We start from the raw sequence: 15676 nt of genomic DNA, 5'->3' as shown, positions 1-15676 counted from the left end.
CTGTTTTACTCCCAGCTGTTTCCCGGAAGCGTCGACAAAATCAGGATATTTGTTTGGCTGCCTTTTTGCTCGCCGCCACGTTAAGGAATTTTCTTACTCTGTTTTCTTCTGTTGCTGAGCAATTTCCAGGTTATCTTCACAGTTCGACTGTGCACAGCCTTAAAAGCGAGCCTTTTCTATCTCTGTTTTGGGGTTACTGAATGTCCTGTCTCTTCCCAGAGTGGGTTTTTTTTTTTTTAACTGCTGCTCCTGTCCGAGTGTGCAGAGGATTTCCTCTGAGAGCAGGCAGCCACAAAATGCTGCCTGCGAGTGTGAAACTAAAACCGAGAGACCAAAACAAGAGAGAAATCTCTGGGGTGGCCCAGAGGATGCTGTGAGGAGGTGAGGAGGCCAGAATCCCACCAGGAATTGACTGGGAATGTCCCTCCCTGCTCCCAGCTGCTGGGGGGAGACACCAGGAGCATCCAGCTGCAGCTGGTTCCTGAGTCGGGGTCTGCTGAGGTGGGAAAAGGGGAAAGAGAACAGGGCTCTGCTCTGGGGCCAGGCTGGCAGAGCTGGGAATGTCCCCTGGAGAAGGGAAAGGCTCCAGGGAACCCTCCGAGAGGCTCCAGGAGAGCTGCAGAGGGATTTGGGATGTGGGATGGAGGCACAGGACACAGGGAATGGTTTCCCAGGGGCAGAGGGCAGGGCTGGGTGGGGTTTGGGGAATAATCCTTCCCTGGCACAGCTCTGGGTTCAGCTGGCTCCAGGTTTGCTCTTCCAGGAGAAAGGAATGACTGCAAGGTCTCTGCTGGGTGTTTCTGGCTCCTGCAGTTCCTCTGGACATTTCCACAGCAGACCAACGCAGATGGAATCAGTCCTTGTGTTTTAAAACGCTTCTTAAAAAGAAAAAAAGAAAAAAAATATCAAAAAATACGGATGTGAGAGAGGCAGGTTTTTGGGTGAGTGAGTTGGGTGGGAGGAGGTTGGGGTTTGTTTGCTTGTCTTTGCATTAAAAAATAAACTTTTGCTAAAAAATTTTTTTAAAAAATACCGTTTATTTTCTACCAGCAGCTTCAGCCCCTCCCCTGCCCACACCCAACTCGGTGAAACATCCCTCCCGAAGCACTGCAGATCCTAAATGTTATTCTGGAAAAGACTCGCTTTCCTTCCTTGGAGGGGTCGTTTGTCTTCTTTTGAAGTGTAGAGGTTGCAGGCGTGAACTCAGAGACTAAAGTTTGTCTTAATTGCTCTGATGTCACAACCTCGCTGGCAGATAACAGCGCAATGAATGAGCCGCCGGCCCCGTTCCTCCAGGTCCTTCTGCTAAAGTGAGACAAATTCCCTCCCTGCGAGCCAACCGGGCCTCGGCAGCGCTGCCATTTATTTATCCCTAACAGTTGGCAGCAGCTTTCCCTGGGTAAAAGGTCTGTTTCTTTCTCTCTTTTTTTTTTTCTTTTTTTTTTTTTTTTTTCTTTTTTTTCTTTTTTTTTTTTTTTTTTTCTTGTGTTTTCCTTTTTTTTTCTCTTTTTTTTTTTTTTTTCTTTTCCTTTTTTTTTCTTTTTTTTTTCCTTTTTTTTTTTTTTTTTCCCTCGGATTTCATTTCAAACTCAGCAAACCCGAGGCTTTTCCTGCTGCTTTTCCTGGAGGGGAGGTTGCAAGACTCGCCCCGAAAAAAAATATCCGTGTGGGATGGAGCTGGGAAAAAACCTCCCGGTTAAAAGTGGTGACGGGATTATAATTCACTTGGTTCATCAGTGCAATCAGGGAATTTTGGAGTCTCCATCCCCTTTCCTCTCCCAAATCCTTGGGTTCAGTGCAGCCAGGGATGCCCCACTGCAGAATTTGGGGGGAATGGGGCTGGATGAGAGCAGAGGAGGGAAGTTTGGGATGAAGCAGCTCCTCTCAGTTCCCAGCTGAGAGCAGCGAGCTTGGACCTTCCCAGAGCTTGGAGCCGGGTTCTGGGGGTGCTTTGTCCCCAATTCCTGCCACCGAGGGGCACAGCTGAGGACGAGGAGGATTTCACTCCCCTGCTGCCCCTTCCCAAACCCAGGAGCTCCTGACCCAGCCCAGGCTCCTCTCCCTGCACCAAGAACATCCCAAATGCGTGTCTCTGGGATGCGGGTGACCCCCCAGCAGTGCAGGGACCCCAACCCCGCCCCGAGGGACCCCCCAGCAGCGTGCGGCCGAGCAAATCCCACCTCGACCTGGAGGTGGCCGGGACATGAAACGTGCCCCAGGCTCTGCCTGAGGACTAAAGTCATCCCCTTCCCAAAATTCCCAAGGAATTTCCCCAGGGAAGGGAAGGACCCTGCGGGGGATTTTCCTGGAGGCGCTGGGAAGGGGCTCAGCTCTCCAGCAGGCAGGAGCTGACCCGCAGCCGCGGCTGCCTGCGGATGGGTTTGGGTTTGGGTTTGGGTTTTTCCCTCCTGCTGCAGTTTTTTGGGGTGGGAATCGCGGTCTCTCGCGGCAGGGAAGGCGACAGGAAAGGCGGCGATGTCACACGGCTGGGTGCTGCTCGGAGGATGTGTGATCGCCACCTTGGTTCAGCAGAGGGTCCCGAAGGTGCAGAGTGACTCCTCGGCCCCACTCCTCTCTGTCTCCCCTCCAAAACCTCAGTGATGGTGATGCCCACGGATCACGTCCCATCTGGACCAAAACTTCCCGACATTTCCCGTGTTTCCCTTCCCCAGCGCCGGGCATTGCTCCCGCCAGAAGCGCCCGGGGAAAATTCGCCTTTTCAACCAGCCCAGAAATAGAAAATGTTTTGTTTTTAGCATCCCGTGGCCAAACCCAGCGTTCCAAAGGCAAAGCTCCGGTCTTTGTTTCCCGAAGAGGAGCCTGAAAAGCCGCCGTGGGAGGCGGGGCTCCTTCACCTGCGGCTGTTCCTGGCTCAAGGCCGCCGATGTCATCGTCTCCACAAGGCAGCGATCACCGGGACCGGCCCCCGGGGCTTCACTCCATCCCCCGGGACCGAGAGCAAAAGCCATCGTGGGGATCGGAGCCGGGGGTCGTTCTCCTGCCCCTCGGTCCCGCAGGGAAAGTTCCCCTGGAGGCAATCCATGGGAAAGGGATGGAGCGCTGGGGGCTGTGGGGACAAAACCCGGGAATTTGGGGGGGATTTGCTGGGAAATCAACAGCTCCTGCAAGGAACGAAATCCAGCGGCGGAGAGCCAGAGCTGCGGGAGGAGCGGCTCCGGGGACGGAGGGGATGAGGAGGGGACGATGTCACCGCTGCGGTCCCAGCGCTGGCCCCGGGCAGGACAATCCAGGAGCCACCAAATCCCCCGGGAGCTGCTCCTGGGCTGGGGAGGGACAGCAGGGACAGCAGGGACAGCAGGGACTGCCCCGGGTGGCGGCTCCGCTCTGCGGGGGCTGTCGGGGGCCGCTCCGGGGCGGACACACAGACAACTCCTTCGGCCTCTTTGGGCAGCAAATCCCATCTCCAGGGTGCTCCAGGGGCTCCCCAGGCTGCTCAGCTCCTCGGACACATCTCCGGGCAAGGGACACTCGTCCCACTCCGGTCGGGATGTGGCACCCGCGGAGATGAGCTCAGAGATGACTCGGCCCGTCAGGGACCAAACCAACTCACTGCAGGTGCCCGCAGGTTCCCGAGAGGCTCCACCTGCGGCCCCCGAGCCCCTCCCGCAGCCTGGGCAGGGCATTTATGGTCACTCCGGGCACCAAGGGCTGCAGCCGCCTGGGAGCGATGTCCCCGAGGTGACAGCCAGGCCTGGGGACACAGGAGCTCTCCAGGGGAGGAGCTGGAGCCCACTAACGGTGACATCCTGAGCTGTAACTCGTATTTTTAGGATCGATCATCATTCAGCGTTCCCGGGGGACGGGGGCTCACAGGCACCAGGTATTTGGAGGACTCAGAGGGGTTGTCCCCTGAACTTTGCGGCCTCCTCCTGCTCCCCCAGGCCGGCCTGGGCAAACCGAACGGGGGAAAAGAGAAAATTGTAGGATTTCCTACAACCCTCCAATTGTAGGATTTGGTCACATCGAATAATAATAATAATAAAAAAATAAATGTTGTGCGAGCTGCTCCCGTGGAAGGTGTCCCTGCCCATGGAGGTGGGGTTGGAAGGAGAGGAGCTTTAAGGTCTCTCCTAACTCAAAGCAGCCACAGGCAGCCGCTGATCCTGCGCCTTTCCCGTCGGGAAGCCGCTGCCCTGGAGCTGCGCTGCCCCGGGGCTGCGGTTTTACCTTCAGCAGAGGCTCTGTCCATAAAGCAGCCGTGTGCTCCCAGGACAGGATTTATGGATTGAGCCTTCCCCGCTCCCGCAGCCCGATCCCCGCTGCGGCTGCTGCCGGCGCCGGGCCCGCGGCGCAAGTTCAAGGTTTGTCAGAGCGCGGGAGGTGTTTAATGGATGTCTGGGGCTTTTATGGGCAGCAGCAGCAGCAGGAGGAGGAGGAGGAGGAGGAGGAAAACTTCCCCGCGGCCGAGGCAGAGCTGCCGGGGCCCCGCGCAGGTGAGTGCCCGGCTGTCCTGTCCCCGGCTGTCCCCGGCTGTCCCCGGCTGTCCCCGGCTGTCCCCGGCACGGAACGGAGCCGCTCCGGCCCCGCCGAGGTGTTTATCGCCCCTGAGCCACCAAATCGTGTCCGTGGATCCCTGACGCCGCGTCCCTCCGCGGAGGATCGGGGAGGTTCAGAGGCACCAAGGGAGGGTTTGGGTGGGCGGAGAGGGACACGGTGACAACAGCGGCGGGGTTGGACCCGGGGCACAGCGGGGACAGCCCGGGGTGTGCTGTGGGGATGGAGAGGGCGTGGAGGGACAAGGGGGGCGCAGAGGAGGGGGACCTCCGCGGGATGCGCTCTGTGCACAGAGAAGGTGCAGCGGGGTGGGGACCCGGCCCTGGGCAGGGACCCCGGGGAGCACCCAGAGGAGTCCCCAGGGTGCCGCCGCCGGGTCAGGCGGAGTGTGCCCGGCCTGCAGAGAGCCGCCGCCCGCTCCCTTTGTCAATGTCCAGTAATTAAAATGTCACCGTTTAATTTTCAGGCCTCTCGGAGCAATCTTTTCCTAATAAAGAGTCTAATCGAAACGCTCCTTCCCCCGCCTGGGCGGGAAGGGCCGCGGAAGAGGCTGCGGAGGTGCAGAGGCGCCGCGGATCGATGGAGAGAAGCCCGGATTGATCGGCCTCTAAAATTAAATTTATTGGGGTCATGGTTTTATATGGTGCTGATACAACTGTTAAATGGGGAACATTCATTTCCAATAGGAGGCGTTTATTAAACTTCCACTGAATTAGACCGCCGTGATTTATGTGGCAATCTCGGCTCAGCCCTCCAGGAGCGCGGGGCCTTCCGCGCCCGCCACGCGTGATTATTTATTTATACACCCGTGACACGGCTCCCTAAGTTTTAACCTAAATTATCCACCGGCTTCGTCTGCCGCCGGCAGCGGCCCGGAGAACGGGGAAGGAGCGGGGGTCCCGTCGGGGCGCAGCGCTGTCCCCGCCGGCCGCGGCCCCTCCGCGCCCCCAGCCCCGCTTTGGGGGTCTCCGCTTTTGGGGGTCCCCGCTTTGGGGGTCCCGCTTTGGGGGTCCCCGCTTTGGGGGTCTCCGCTTTGGGGGTCCCCGCTTTGGGGGTCCCCGCTTTGGGGGTCCCGCTTTGGGGGTCCCCGCTTTGGGGGTCCCGCTTTGGGGGTCCCCGCTTTGGGGGTCTCCGCTTTGGGGGTCCCCGCTTTGGGGGTCCCCGCTTTGGGGGTCCCGCTTTGGGGGTCCCCGCTTTGGGGGTCCCCGCTTTGGGGGGCGGCGGTGCCCGCAAACGTCCCGGCTCTGGCGGGCGGCGATCGTTTGAGCGTTAATTAGAAATTCATTACAATTAAAAGCCGCGCGCACACGCCTTAATTACATCTGATTTTTAATTCCGAATCCGTGTTTACACAGTAAGCGAGACGTACCTCCTGATTATCCCCAATACTCTTTATACTGTACTAATTATGTAAATTAAACCTAATTAACTGACAAAAACTGCAGTCAATTCGACTGTTCAAAGATAGGGCGGTTGTGAGGAGCGCGGCCGGGGCCGGGGCCGCTCCTCGCCCGGGACGAACCGGGGTCGCCTCCGCCGCTCCGAGCTCCGCGGACAGCGGCACGGCGGAGAGAATCGGGGCACAGCCGCGTCCTCCCGGAGCCCCGCCGCGCTCTCGTCCCGGCCCCGGCGGTTCGGGCTCGGTCCGCTCCGTTCCCGCAGCTCCGCGGGGGCTGAGCGCGGCAGCGGGAGGAGAGAGAGAGGGAACGGGGCGGCGGAGGGGGGACTGGCGAGGATAAATAATTAAAAGGCGAGGAATAATTACCGGCTCGGGTTGCGATGGTTGCGGGAAGGCCGCCGCCGCAAGGCCCGGGCCGGCAGCGCCCGGTTCCGCTCCCCCCCGACGGCGCGTCCCCGGGGAGCGGCGGCCGCTGCCCCGCGCCGGGAGCGCGCCTCGGCCGCGGAGGAGAAAGTGCCTCCGCAGCTGCGCTCGGTCCGCGGCGGCCCCGCCGCAGCCTGCCGGTGCCGCCGGTGCCGGCGGGGAGGGCACACCGAAGCGATAGCTGGGGGCGATCCGCGCCGTTATTAACTTCTGTTTGATCGGTGTAATTGCGCCGATCGCGGCCGGACGCGATGATTAATTACAGTTTAATTAACGTGGCCGTGACGAGCGCCGCGTGCGGGCACCCAAACCCGGGCAGGGATGCGGCGAGAGGCCCCCGCCACGCCGGCACGAGCGGCGGACACCGGAGCGCCGTGTCCCCGAAGCCGCTCCGCCGGTGCTGTCGGCCGGTCCTGCCCGCGTGGCGTGAGCCCCCGTGGGGAACGAAAACCACGAGCTCGCCCCGCTCTGCCCTCTCCCCCCGGCGATTTCGTTACCGCCCGGTGTCCCCCCTGCCCAGCTCCCTCGGCCCCGCTCCCGCTCCCGCAGCCGCGCACCGGAGCGCGCATCCCGGCCGCGAGAGGGACGCGCGGCAGCAGCGCATCCCCGATTTCGATGGGGTCCCTCCGCCTCTCCCCCTCGGGCCGCTCTTTTCGTTACCGCCCGCTCCCCACGCAAACTTCGAACGAGCGTCGCTCCCCCGCGGGACGGCGGCCGCGGGGTGGGGGGACACGGGGGCGCGGAGCCCCACGCGGGTGCGGCGCGGGGCTGAGCCCCGCTCTTACCTCGGGCAGCCCGGGCGGGTCCCCGCGCCCTCCCCCCGCTCCCTCCCCGTTCCGCCGTGCCTTAAAGCCGCGCCGTGATTGACTGGAGCGCGTCGGTGATTGACGGCGGCGGGGTCCCGGAGGCCGTTAATGTAAATACGCTGGTGCTAAGTGGGTGTGTCTTCCCGTTATTTTAGCTGTCACCGGATCAACGTGCAGCGTCTCCAAGTAGGGATCCGGATCCTCCCTCGGTGGCGCGGCTGGTCACTCGCTCTTGTTGCATCTCTCCCGGGCGGACGCGGCGGCGGCGGCGGGGCGGGCGGCGGCCCCGAGGCGTCGGTGAAGGGCGCGCCCGCTGCCCGCCCGCCCCGCGCCTCCGGCTGCCCCGGGAACGGGCCGGGAGACGGCGGGCCGATGGCGGCCCCGGCTCCGGGCTGCGGCCCCTAGCCCCGAGCAGCGCCCGCACGTCCAGCCGGGCTCCGCGGCGCGGTGAGTGCGAGCGGCCGGCGGATGGATGGATGGAGGGGTGGCGGCGGGGACGGGGGGAGCGGAGAGCGGGGCGCGTTTTCGGGAGTCGCTCCCCGTTATTTCGTGTAATTACCTCGGAAGCGGCTTAAAGCACCGGGAGCCCTCCCCGCTAAGCCAATTTGCCTGGCTCGCTGCTGCCCTTCTGCTACGTGCGGCGGGCGCTGCCCGCCCCGGCCCCTAATCCGCCCGTGCCTAATCGCCTGCCGGGGACGCGACAAAGGGGCTCCGGGCCGCCGCGCCCTCCGCCCCGCTCCGCCCGCGGGCACCGGGAGCCGAGTTTGGGCCCGCCCGCTCCGGCCCCGGGCTCGGGCCCCCGGGACTCGCCGGCCGCATCCTCCGGCGCCTTTCGTTGGAGCTCGCCCGGAGCCCGCCGCAAACCGGCACGGCACGGCCCGGCGAGCCCGCACAAAGGGAAGGGACGCGGCACCTCCCGGGGACTCGGCGAGCGAGGAAGAGGAGGTGGTGACCCCCCCAATCCCCCCGGGATGTCCTTGCCCCGGGCTCCCGGGGCCGCTCAAGCCGCGGGGCCGCGCCCGGCGGGGAGGATGCGGCGGCGCTCGGTACCGGCGGCCGCGGGGCGGGGGATGCGCTCCGGCCCCGGCCGGTCCGGGAGGGTCCTGCGGCAGCGCCCGAGGGGCTCCGGGCCGGGGCCGGCAGCGCCGAGCGAGGAGCGGCCGGGCCCCGGGAGCGGCGGGTCGGGAGCGGCGGCCGGGCCCCGGGAGCGCCTCTAACCCGCGCCTTTCCCCGATTTTGTTTTGCAGGGGCGTTTTGGGGGGGAATGGAGGCGATCGCCAGTCAGATGGGAAATGGGAGAGATGCAAGCTCCTCCCCAAATTCAAAGCAAGAGCTGCAGCCGTACCAGGGCTCCAATACCCTCAAGCCCAACCAAGTGGGTGAGACCTCCCTGTACGGCGTGCCCATCGTGTCCCTGGTCATCGACGGGCAGGAGCGGCTGTGCCTGGCGCAGATCTCCAACACGCTGCTCAAGAACTACAGCTACAATGAGATCCACAACCGCCGCGTGGCCCTGGGCATCACCTGCGTGCAGTGCACGCCGGTGCAGCTGGAGATCCTGCGGCGGGCCGGGGCCATGCCCATCTCCTCCCGCCGCTGCGGCATGATCACCAAGAGGGAGGCGGAGCGGCTCTGCAAGTCCTTCCTGGGCGAGCACAAGCCGCCCAAGCTGCCCGAGAACTTCGCCTTCGACGTGGTGCACGAGTGCGCCTGGGGCTCCCGGGGCAGCTTCATCCCGGCGCGCTACAACAGCTCCCGCGCCAAGTGCATCAAGTGCAGCTACTGCAGCATGTACTTCTCGCCCAACAAGTTCATCTTCCACTCGCACCGCACCCCGGACTCCAAGTACACCCAGCCCGACGCCGCCAACTTCAACTCCTGGCGCCGTCACCTCAAGCTCAGCGACAAGACGGCCACCGAGGAGCTGTCGCACGCCTGGGAGGATGTCAAGGCCATGTTCAACGGCGGCACCCGCAAGCGGACCTTCTCCCTGCAAGGGGCGGCCGCCGGCGGGCCCGGGGCCGGCTCCCCCGCCGCCAAGGCCGCCCTGCACCCGCCGCCGCCCGCCGGCCCCGAGCTGGCCCCGGCGCACAAGAGCCTCCGGTGCGGCGGGCAGGAGGCGGCGGGCGAGCGCGGCGCGCTGGGGCTGGCGGCGGCGCACGGCGGGGCCGCGGGAGCGCACGGCGGGGCGGGCGCGGTGCGCAGCTACCCGGTGATCCCGGTGCCCAGCAAGGGCTTCGGGATGCTGCAGAAGCTGCCGCCGCCGCTCTTCCCTCACCCTTACGGCTTCCCCGCCGCCGCCTTCGGACTGTGCCCCAAGAAGCAGGAGGAGGCGCTGGGCGGCGCGGGGGGCGGCGAGGCGGGCAAAGGCGGCGCGCTGCCCCCCGGCATGTTCTGGGGACCCCCGCACCCGCACCCGCACCAGCCGGCGCAGCCGCCGCACCAGCCCGGCGCCGCCAAGGACGGCGGCGTGTACCCCTCGTTCCCGGTGTTCTGGCCGGCCGCCGGCAGCCTGCCCGTGCCGCCGTACCCCGCGCAGAGCCCGGCCAAGGCGGCGGCCACGGCCGTGGTGGTGGCGGCGGCGGCGGCGGCGGCGGCGGCGGCGGCGGAGCCGGGGGGGCGGCACGGCGAGCCGGAGGGCTCCGAGCCCTCGGGCAGCGGCCGCAGCAGCGCGACCCCTCAGGAGGGCGCGGGGGCCGAGGCCGAGCGCTGCCCCAGCGCGCTGTCGCGGGCGGCGGGCGACGAGGAGCGCTCCGGGGACGAGGCGCTGCTGGCGCCGCTGCCGCTGCCCAGGAAGGGCAGTTACCTGTCCGCCTTCCGGCCCGTGGTGAAGGACGCCGAGAGCATCGCCAAGCTCTACGGCACCCGCGAGGCGTTCGGCGGCGCGGGGCCCCGCGGCCCCGGCTACCTGTCGCCGGACTTCCTGAGCGAGGGCAGCTCCAGCTACCGCTCGCTGTCCCCCGGCGGCGACACGGCCGAGGAGCCCGAGGTGGACGTGGAGTCCAACCGCTTCCCGGAGGACGAGGAGGACGAAGCGGCCGCCGAGGGCCGGGAGCCGCCGCGGCTGCCGGCGGGGCCCGAGGAGCCGCCGGCCGCCGGCCCCGAGGGGCACGGGGAGAAGGCGGCCGAGGCGGCGGCGCAGGAGGGCGGCCGGGGCCCCGACGGCAGCCCCGAGCGCGGCGGCGGCGGCGGCGCCTACGAGGTGCGGGGCCGGGAGAAGGGGGGATCCGCCCTCGGGGGGATGCCGAGCTCCTGACTCGCTCTTTTGTAGGTGTTCGCGCCGGAGAGGGGGGAGCACCTGCAGCCGCTGAAGCCCGCAGCGTCGCTGGGAGCCCCCGCCGCCTTCCTGTGCAGCCCCGAGGCCAAGGGTAACGCGGGCACCGAGGGCGCGCCTCCGCCCCGGGCTTGGGGACACCCGAGGGCCGCTTTCGTTTTGTTTTTTTTTTTTTTTTAATTTTTTTTTCGGGAGAAAAGCGAAACAAACGGGATCCGGGGAGGGGAACGGGGCCGGGCCCCCCCGGGCCGGGGATGCCGCCGGGGCCGCGGCCGGTGCGGCGGGGATGGGCCAAGCTCCCGCCCGCAAGCTACTTTCCACCAGCAAAGCGATTAGGATGTCCGCTAAGAAGGTTTTAACGAAGGGGGGTCGGGGGGCTTTTGTCCGTAATTATGTAATTAAGGATATATCAGGACCATACTTTCGTTGCTTACGGCTCGCAAATCCGTTTTATGAACTTTAAGAGCAAGATAAAGAAGACAATCACTCCGCGGCCGAGGATTTGGAGAGCAGAAAATCCTATCAGGACCAAAGGAATGTCTCTCATCCCAGCCCCGTAAATCCCGACAGAGGTAAGCACCGCTGCTCGGGGCGATGCTCGGCCCCTCTGTGGGACCCCCCCGGGCCGGGCTGACCGCGCCGTGTCCCCGCCACAGGCGACGAAGGGCTGCCCATGGATGTCACCGGCACGCCGCTGCTGGAAAAGGACATCGAGAACCTGGCCCGAGGTGAGAGCGGGGCATCGCGACACCCCCCGAGCGTCTCCCCGCGGCCCGAGGTCTTTATTTCTTTGCGTTTTGTGATTAACTCCTGTGATTAATGTAACGTAATGCGATTAGCGGCGCGCTGAGCCGCCTCCAGCTGGAAAAGCGCGCCGTTCCCCTTTCAAACCTCCGCCGTGTATTTTTTAAACCAGACGAATTACAAAAATTGGTGCTGGAGCAAATGGAGCTGAGGAAAAAGCTGGAGAGGGACTTCCAGAGCCTGAAAGGTAGCGGTGCCCCGTCCCCTGCCCGCGGCGAGCCCCGGCCGGGGAGCGGCTCCGCCCTGGGCTCACCCCCGGCCCCACAGATAACTTCCAGGACCAGATGAAACGGGAGCTGGCGTACCGCGAGGAGATGGTGCAGCAGCTGCAGATCGTCCGAGGTAAAGGCCGAGCCCATCCCTACTTTTAGTTTTTTTTTTTTTTTGGTGTTTTTTTTTTTTTTTTTTTATTATTATTATTTCCTTTTTATTTTTTTTCCTTTTAAAAAATTGAGTTTAATTTATTTATGCCTTTTTTTTTTTTTCCCCTCGGGTGAGGGATTTTTCTGTTTTTTTTTTTTTTTTTTTTTGGTTTCGGGTGGACTTTTTTTTTTGTTTGATTTGTTTGGGTTTTTTGTGTTGTTTTTCTTTGTGCGTGTGTGTGTACGCGTTTTTATTTTTTGGTTATTTTTGTTTGTTTTGGGGTTTTTTGGTTTTTTTTTTGTTTTGGGTTTTTTTGTTTTTTATTTTGGGGGTTTTTGTTTATTGTTTTGGGGTTTTTTGGGTTTTTTTGTTTTTTTTTTTTTTTTTTTTTTTGTTCTTTAGGTTTTGGTGGGGTTTTTTTGTTTTGTTTTGTTTTTTTGGCCTTTTGTTGTTGTTCTTTGGGGTTTTTTTTTTTTGTTGGTCGGTTGATTTTTTTCATTCCGTATCTTCCCTCGCCCTCCAACTCCTCTCTCGATTTCGAGCTGCCCCTCAAACCGCTGCGAGGCGTCGCTCCCACGGCAGCGAACCAACCTTCCCTCCCGCGGTCACTTCCACTCGGGCCAAATTAAAAAAAAAAAAACCCAAATCCCCAAAAAAACCCCAAAAAACGCGTAAAACGAGTTCCGCGGCCGGCTTTGCGCCCGTGTCCCCGCGTCCCCGCACCTTTGGGTGTCCCCGGGGCGGGCTGGGCTGGTCACCGCCCGCTCCCCACCGCAGACACGCTGTGCAACGAGCTGGACCAGGAGAGGAAAGCGCGCTACGCCATCCAGCAGAAACTGAAAGGTACCGGCAGCGGGGACACGGGGTGTGAGAGGGGACACGGGGTGTGAGGGGACACACGGGGTGTGAGGGGACACGGGGGTGTCAGGGGACACGGGGGTGTGAGAGGGGACACGGGGTGTGAGAGGGGACACGGGGTGTGAGAGGGGACACGGGAGTGTGAGAGGGGACACGGGGGTGTCAGGGGACACACGGGGTGTCAGGGGACACACGGGGTGTGAGAGGGGACACAGAGGTGTCAGGGGACACACGGGGTGTGAGGGGACACGGGGTGTGAGAGGGGACACGGGGGTGTGAGAGGGGACACGGGGTGTGAGGGGACACACGGAGTGTGAGAGGGGACACGGGAGTGTGAGGGGACACGGGGGTGTGAGAGGGGACACGGGGTGTCAGGGGACACACGGGGTGTCAGGGGACACGGGGGTGTGAGAGGGGACACGGGGTGTCAGGGGACACACGGAGTGTGAGAGGGGACACGGGAGTGTGAGGGGACACGGGGGTGTGAGAGGGGACACGGGGGTGTGAGAGGGGACACGGGGTGTGAGAGGGGACACGGGGTGTGAGGGGACACGGGGGTGTGAGAGGGGACACGGGGTGTGAGAGGGGACACGGGGTGTGAGGGGACACGGGGTGTGAGAGGGGACACGGGGGTGTGAGAGGGGACACGGGGGTGTGAGAGGGGACACGGGGTGTGAGAGGGGACACGGGGTGTGAGAGGGGACACTGGGGTGTGAGAGGGGACACGGGGGTGTCAGGGGACACGGGGGTGTGAGAGGGGACACACGGGGGTGTCAGGGGACACGGGGGTGTGAGAGGGGACACGGGGTGTCAGGGGACACACGGGGTGTCAGGGGACACGGGGGTGTGAGAGGGGACACGGGGTGTCAGGGGACACACGGGGTGTCAGGGGACACGGGGGTGTGAGAGGGGACACGGGGTGTCAGGGGACACACGGAGTGTGAGAGGGGACACGGGAGTGTGAGGGGACACGGGGGTGTGAGAGGGGACACGGGGTGTCAGGGGACACACGGGGTGTCAGGGGACACGGGGGTGTGAGAGGGGACACGGGGTGTCAGGGGACACACGGAGTGTGAGAGGGGACACGGGAGTGTGAGGGGACACGGGGGTGTGAGAGGGGACACGGGGGTGTGAGAGGGGACACGGGGTGTGAGAGGGGACACGGGGTGTGAGGGGACACGGGGGTGTGAGAGGGGACACGGGGTGTGAGAGGGGACACGGGGTGTGAGGGGACACGGGGGTGTGAGAGGGGACACGGGGTGTGAGAGGGGACACGGGGGTGTGAGAGGGGACACGGGGTGTGAGAGGGGACACGGGGTGTGAGGGGACACGGGGGTGTGAGAGGGGACACGGAGTGTCAGGGGACACGGGGTGTGAGGGGACACGGGGGTGTGAGGGGACACGGGGGTGTCAGGGGACACGGGGCTGTCAGGGGACACATGGAGGTGTCAAGGGACACACGGAGCGTCAGGGGACACGGAGTGTCAGGGGACACACGGGGTGTGAGGGGACACGGGGTGTGAGGGGACACACGGGGGTGTCAGGGGACACGGGGGTGTCAGGGGACACGGGGGTGTGAGAGGGGACACGGGGGTGTCAGGGGACACGGGGGTGTCAGGGGACACACGGAGGTGTCAGGGGACACACAGAGTGTGAGGGGACACGGAGGTGTGAGGGGACACAGAGGTGTCAGGGGGGACACACGGAGGTGTCAGGGGACACACGAAGGTCTCAGAGGGGACACACGGAGGTGTCGGGGGGGACAGGGAGGTCTCAGGGGGACACACAGAGATCTCGGGGGGGGGGACACAGAGGTCTCAGGTGACACGCGGAGGTCTCAGCGGGGACACACGGAGGTCTGAGGGGACACACGGAGGTGTCAGGGGACACACAGAGGTGTCAGGGGACACACGGAGATCTGAGGGGACACACGGAGGTGTCAGGTGGGACACAGAGGTGTCAGGGGACACACGGAGGTGTCAGGGGACACAGAGGTGTCAGGGGACACACGGAGATCTGAGGGGACACACGGAGATCTGAGGGGACACACGGAGGTGTCAGGGGGGACACAGAGGTCTCAGGGGGGACACACGGAGATCTCAGGTGACACACGGAGATCTCAGCGGGGACAAGGCCATCCCGGAGGTCCCCTCCCCGCCCCGCCCGGCGGTGACAGCCGCTGTCCCTCGCAGAGGCACACGACGCGCTGCATCACTTCTCCTGCAAGATGCTGACCCCGCGGCACTGCACGGGGAACTGCTCCTTCAAACCCCCGCTGCTGCCGCAGTGAGCGCGCCCCGAAGCCATGCGGGCTGAGCCCACCGAAGCCATTCCCACCGGAGACACTTGGACATCGAGGACTCGGAGCCCGGCACCGGCGGGGACAGAGCGAGCGGCCCCGGGAGCAGCCGGCTCCCCGCTCCGCCTCCCCGTGCCCCCGCGTGTGTGTGTGTGTCCGCTTCTTCCACCGCCCTCCTCCGCACTGGAAACAAAAAAACAAAACAAAACAAAAAACAAAAAGAACGAGAAAAAAAAAAAAAAAGAAAAAAAAAAGAAAAAAAAAAAAGTGGCTACGTGCAATGGATATAAATGTACTGTGATTCTCTTGGTACGGTATTTGTCGGATTTTTATTTATTTATGATGTATATTTGATTTTATTTATTTATTTATTTATTTATTTATTTGGCCCTTTCCAACCCTTTCCTTTCCTTCCCCCCAAAATGCCTGTAAATTCGGGATGTAACGGCACTTTAACGGGCACAACAACGCTCTGGGGACAGCCCCCTCTTCTGTACGTGATGATTTTTCGGTTCTTTAATAAAAACACACTCCAAGAAGCCGCCTGGTGCTGGGGGCTGCCCCGGTACCGGGGCTGGGCCGGGGGCGCGGCTCCGGAGCCCCTCAAAGCCCGTTTCTCTGCCGGGGTCACACGGCATCAATGAGCTCGGGGAGCGGACACGCCCTTCTCAGCCCCAAAACGGGCGGGTTTTAACCCAGAATTCAGCCGGGACACGGGAATTCACCAGCTCCGGGCTGCGAGCGGCACCGAGCACCGCGGGGCTCCATCGGAACCGGTACCGGGGGAAGGGATGCGGGCTCCGGGGACACCCTGGGGACACCCTGGGGACACCTCGGGGACACCCTGGGGACACCTCGGGGACACCCCGGGGACCGGCCGTGCCCGTGGCAGGGTCATTGCGGCGTGAGGCAGCCCCGGCAGCGAGAAGGAGCCG

The 15676-nt window shown here is 63.4% G+C and overlaps 1 protein-coding gene across 1 annotated transcript; it reads left to right on the top strand.

The window, feature by feature from the left end:
- Positions 1-8392: 8392 nt before the first annotated feature.
- Positions 8393-14739, top strand: SKOR1 (SKI family transcriptional corepressor 1). The gene is made up of 8 exons (XM_066328024.1): positions 8393-10345; positions 10415-10511; positions 10882-10989; positions 11074-11145; positions 11334-11408; positions 11489-11563; positions 12362-12427; positions 14635-14739. The coding sequence occupies exons 1-8, from the start codon at positions 8408-8410 to the stop codon at positions 14730-14732; spliced, it is 2529 nt and encodes an 842-aa protein (XP_066184121.1). The 5' UTR covers positions 8393-8407; the 3' UTR covers positions 14733-14739.
- Positions 14740-15676: the final 937 nt, after the last annotated feature.

The sequence above is a fragment of the Sylvia atricapilla genome, chromosome 13 (assembly GCF_009819655.1).
Source record: "Sylvia atricapilla isolate bSylAtr1 chromosome 13, bSylAtr1.pri, whole genome shotgun sequence".
Taxonomy (NCBI): domain Eukaryota; kingdom Metazoa; phylum Chordata; class Aves; order Passeriformes; family Sylviidae; genus Sylvia; species Sylvia atricapilla.
Note: the sequence above shows the minus strand (reverse complement) of the source record. Positions and strands in the feature narration are given on the sequence as shown.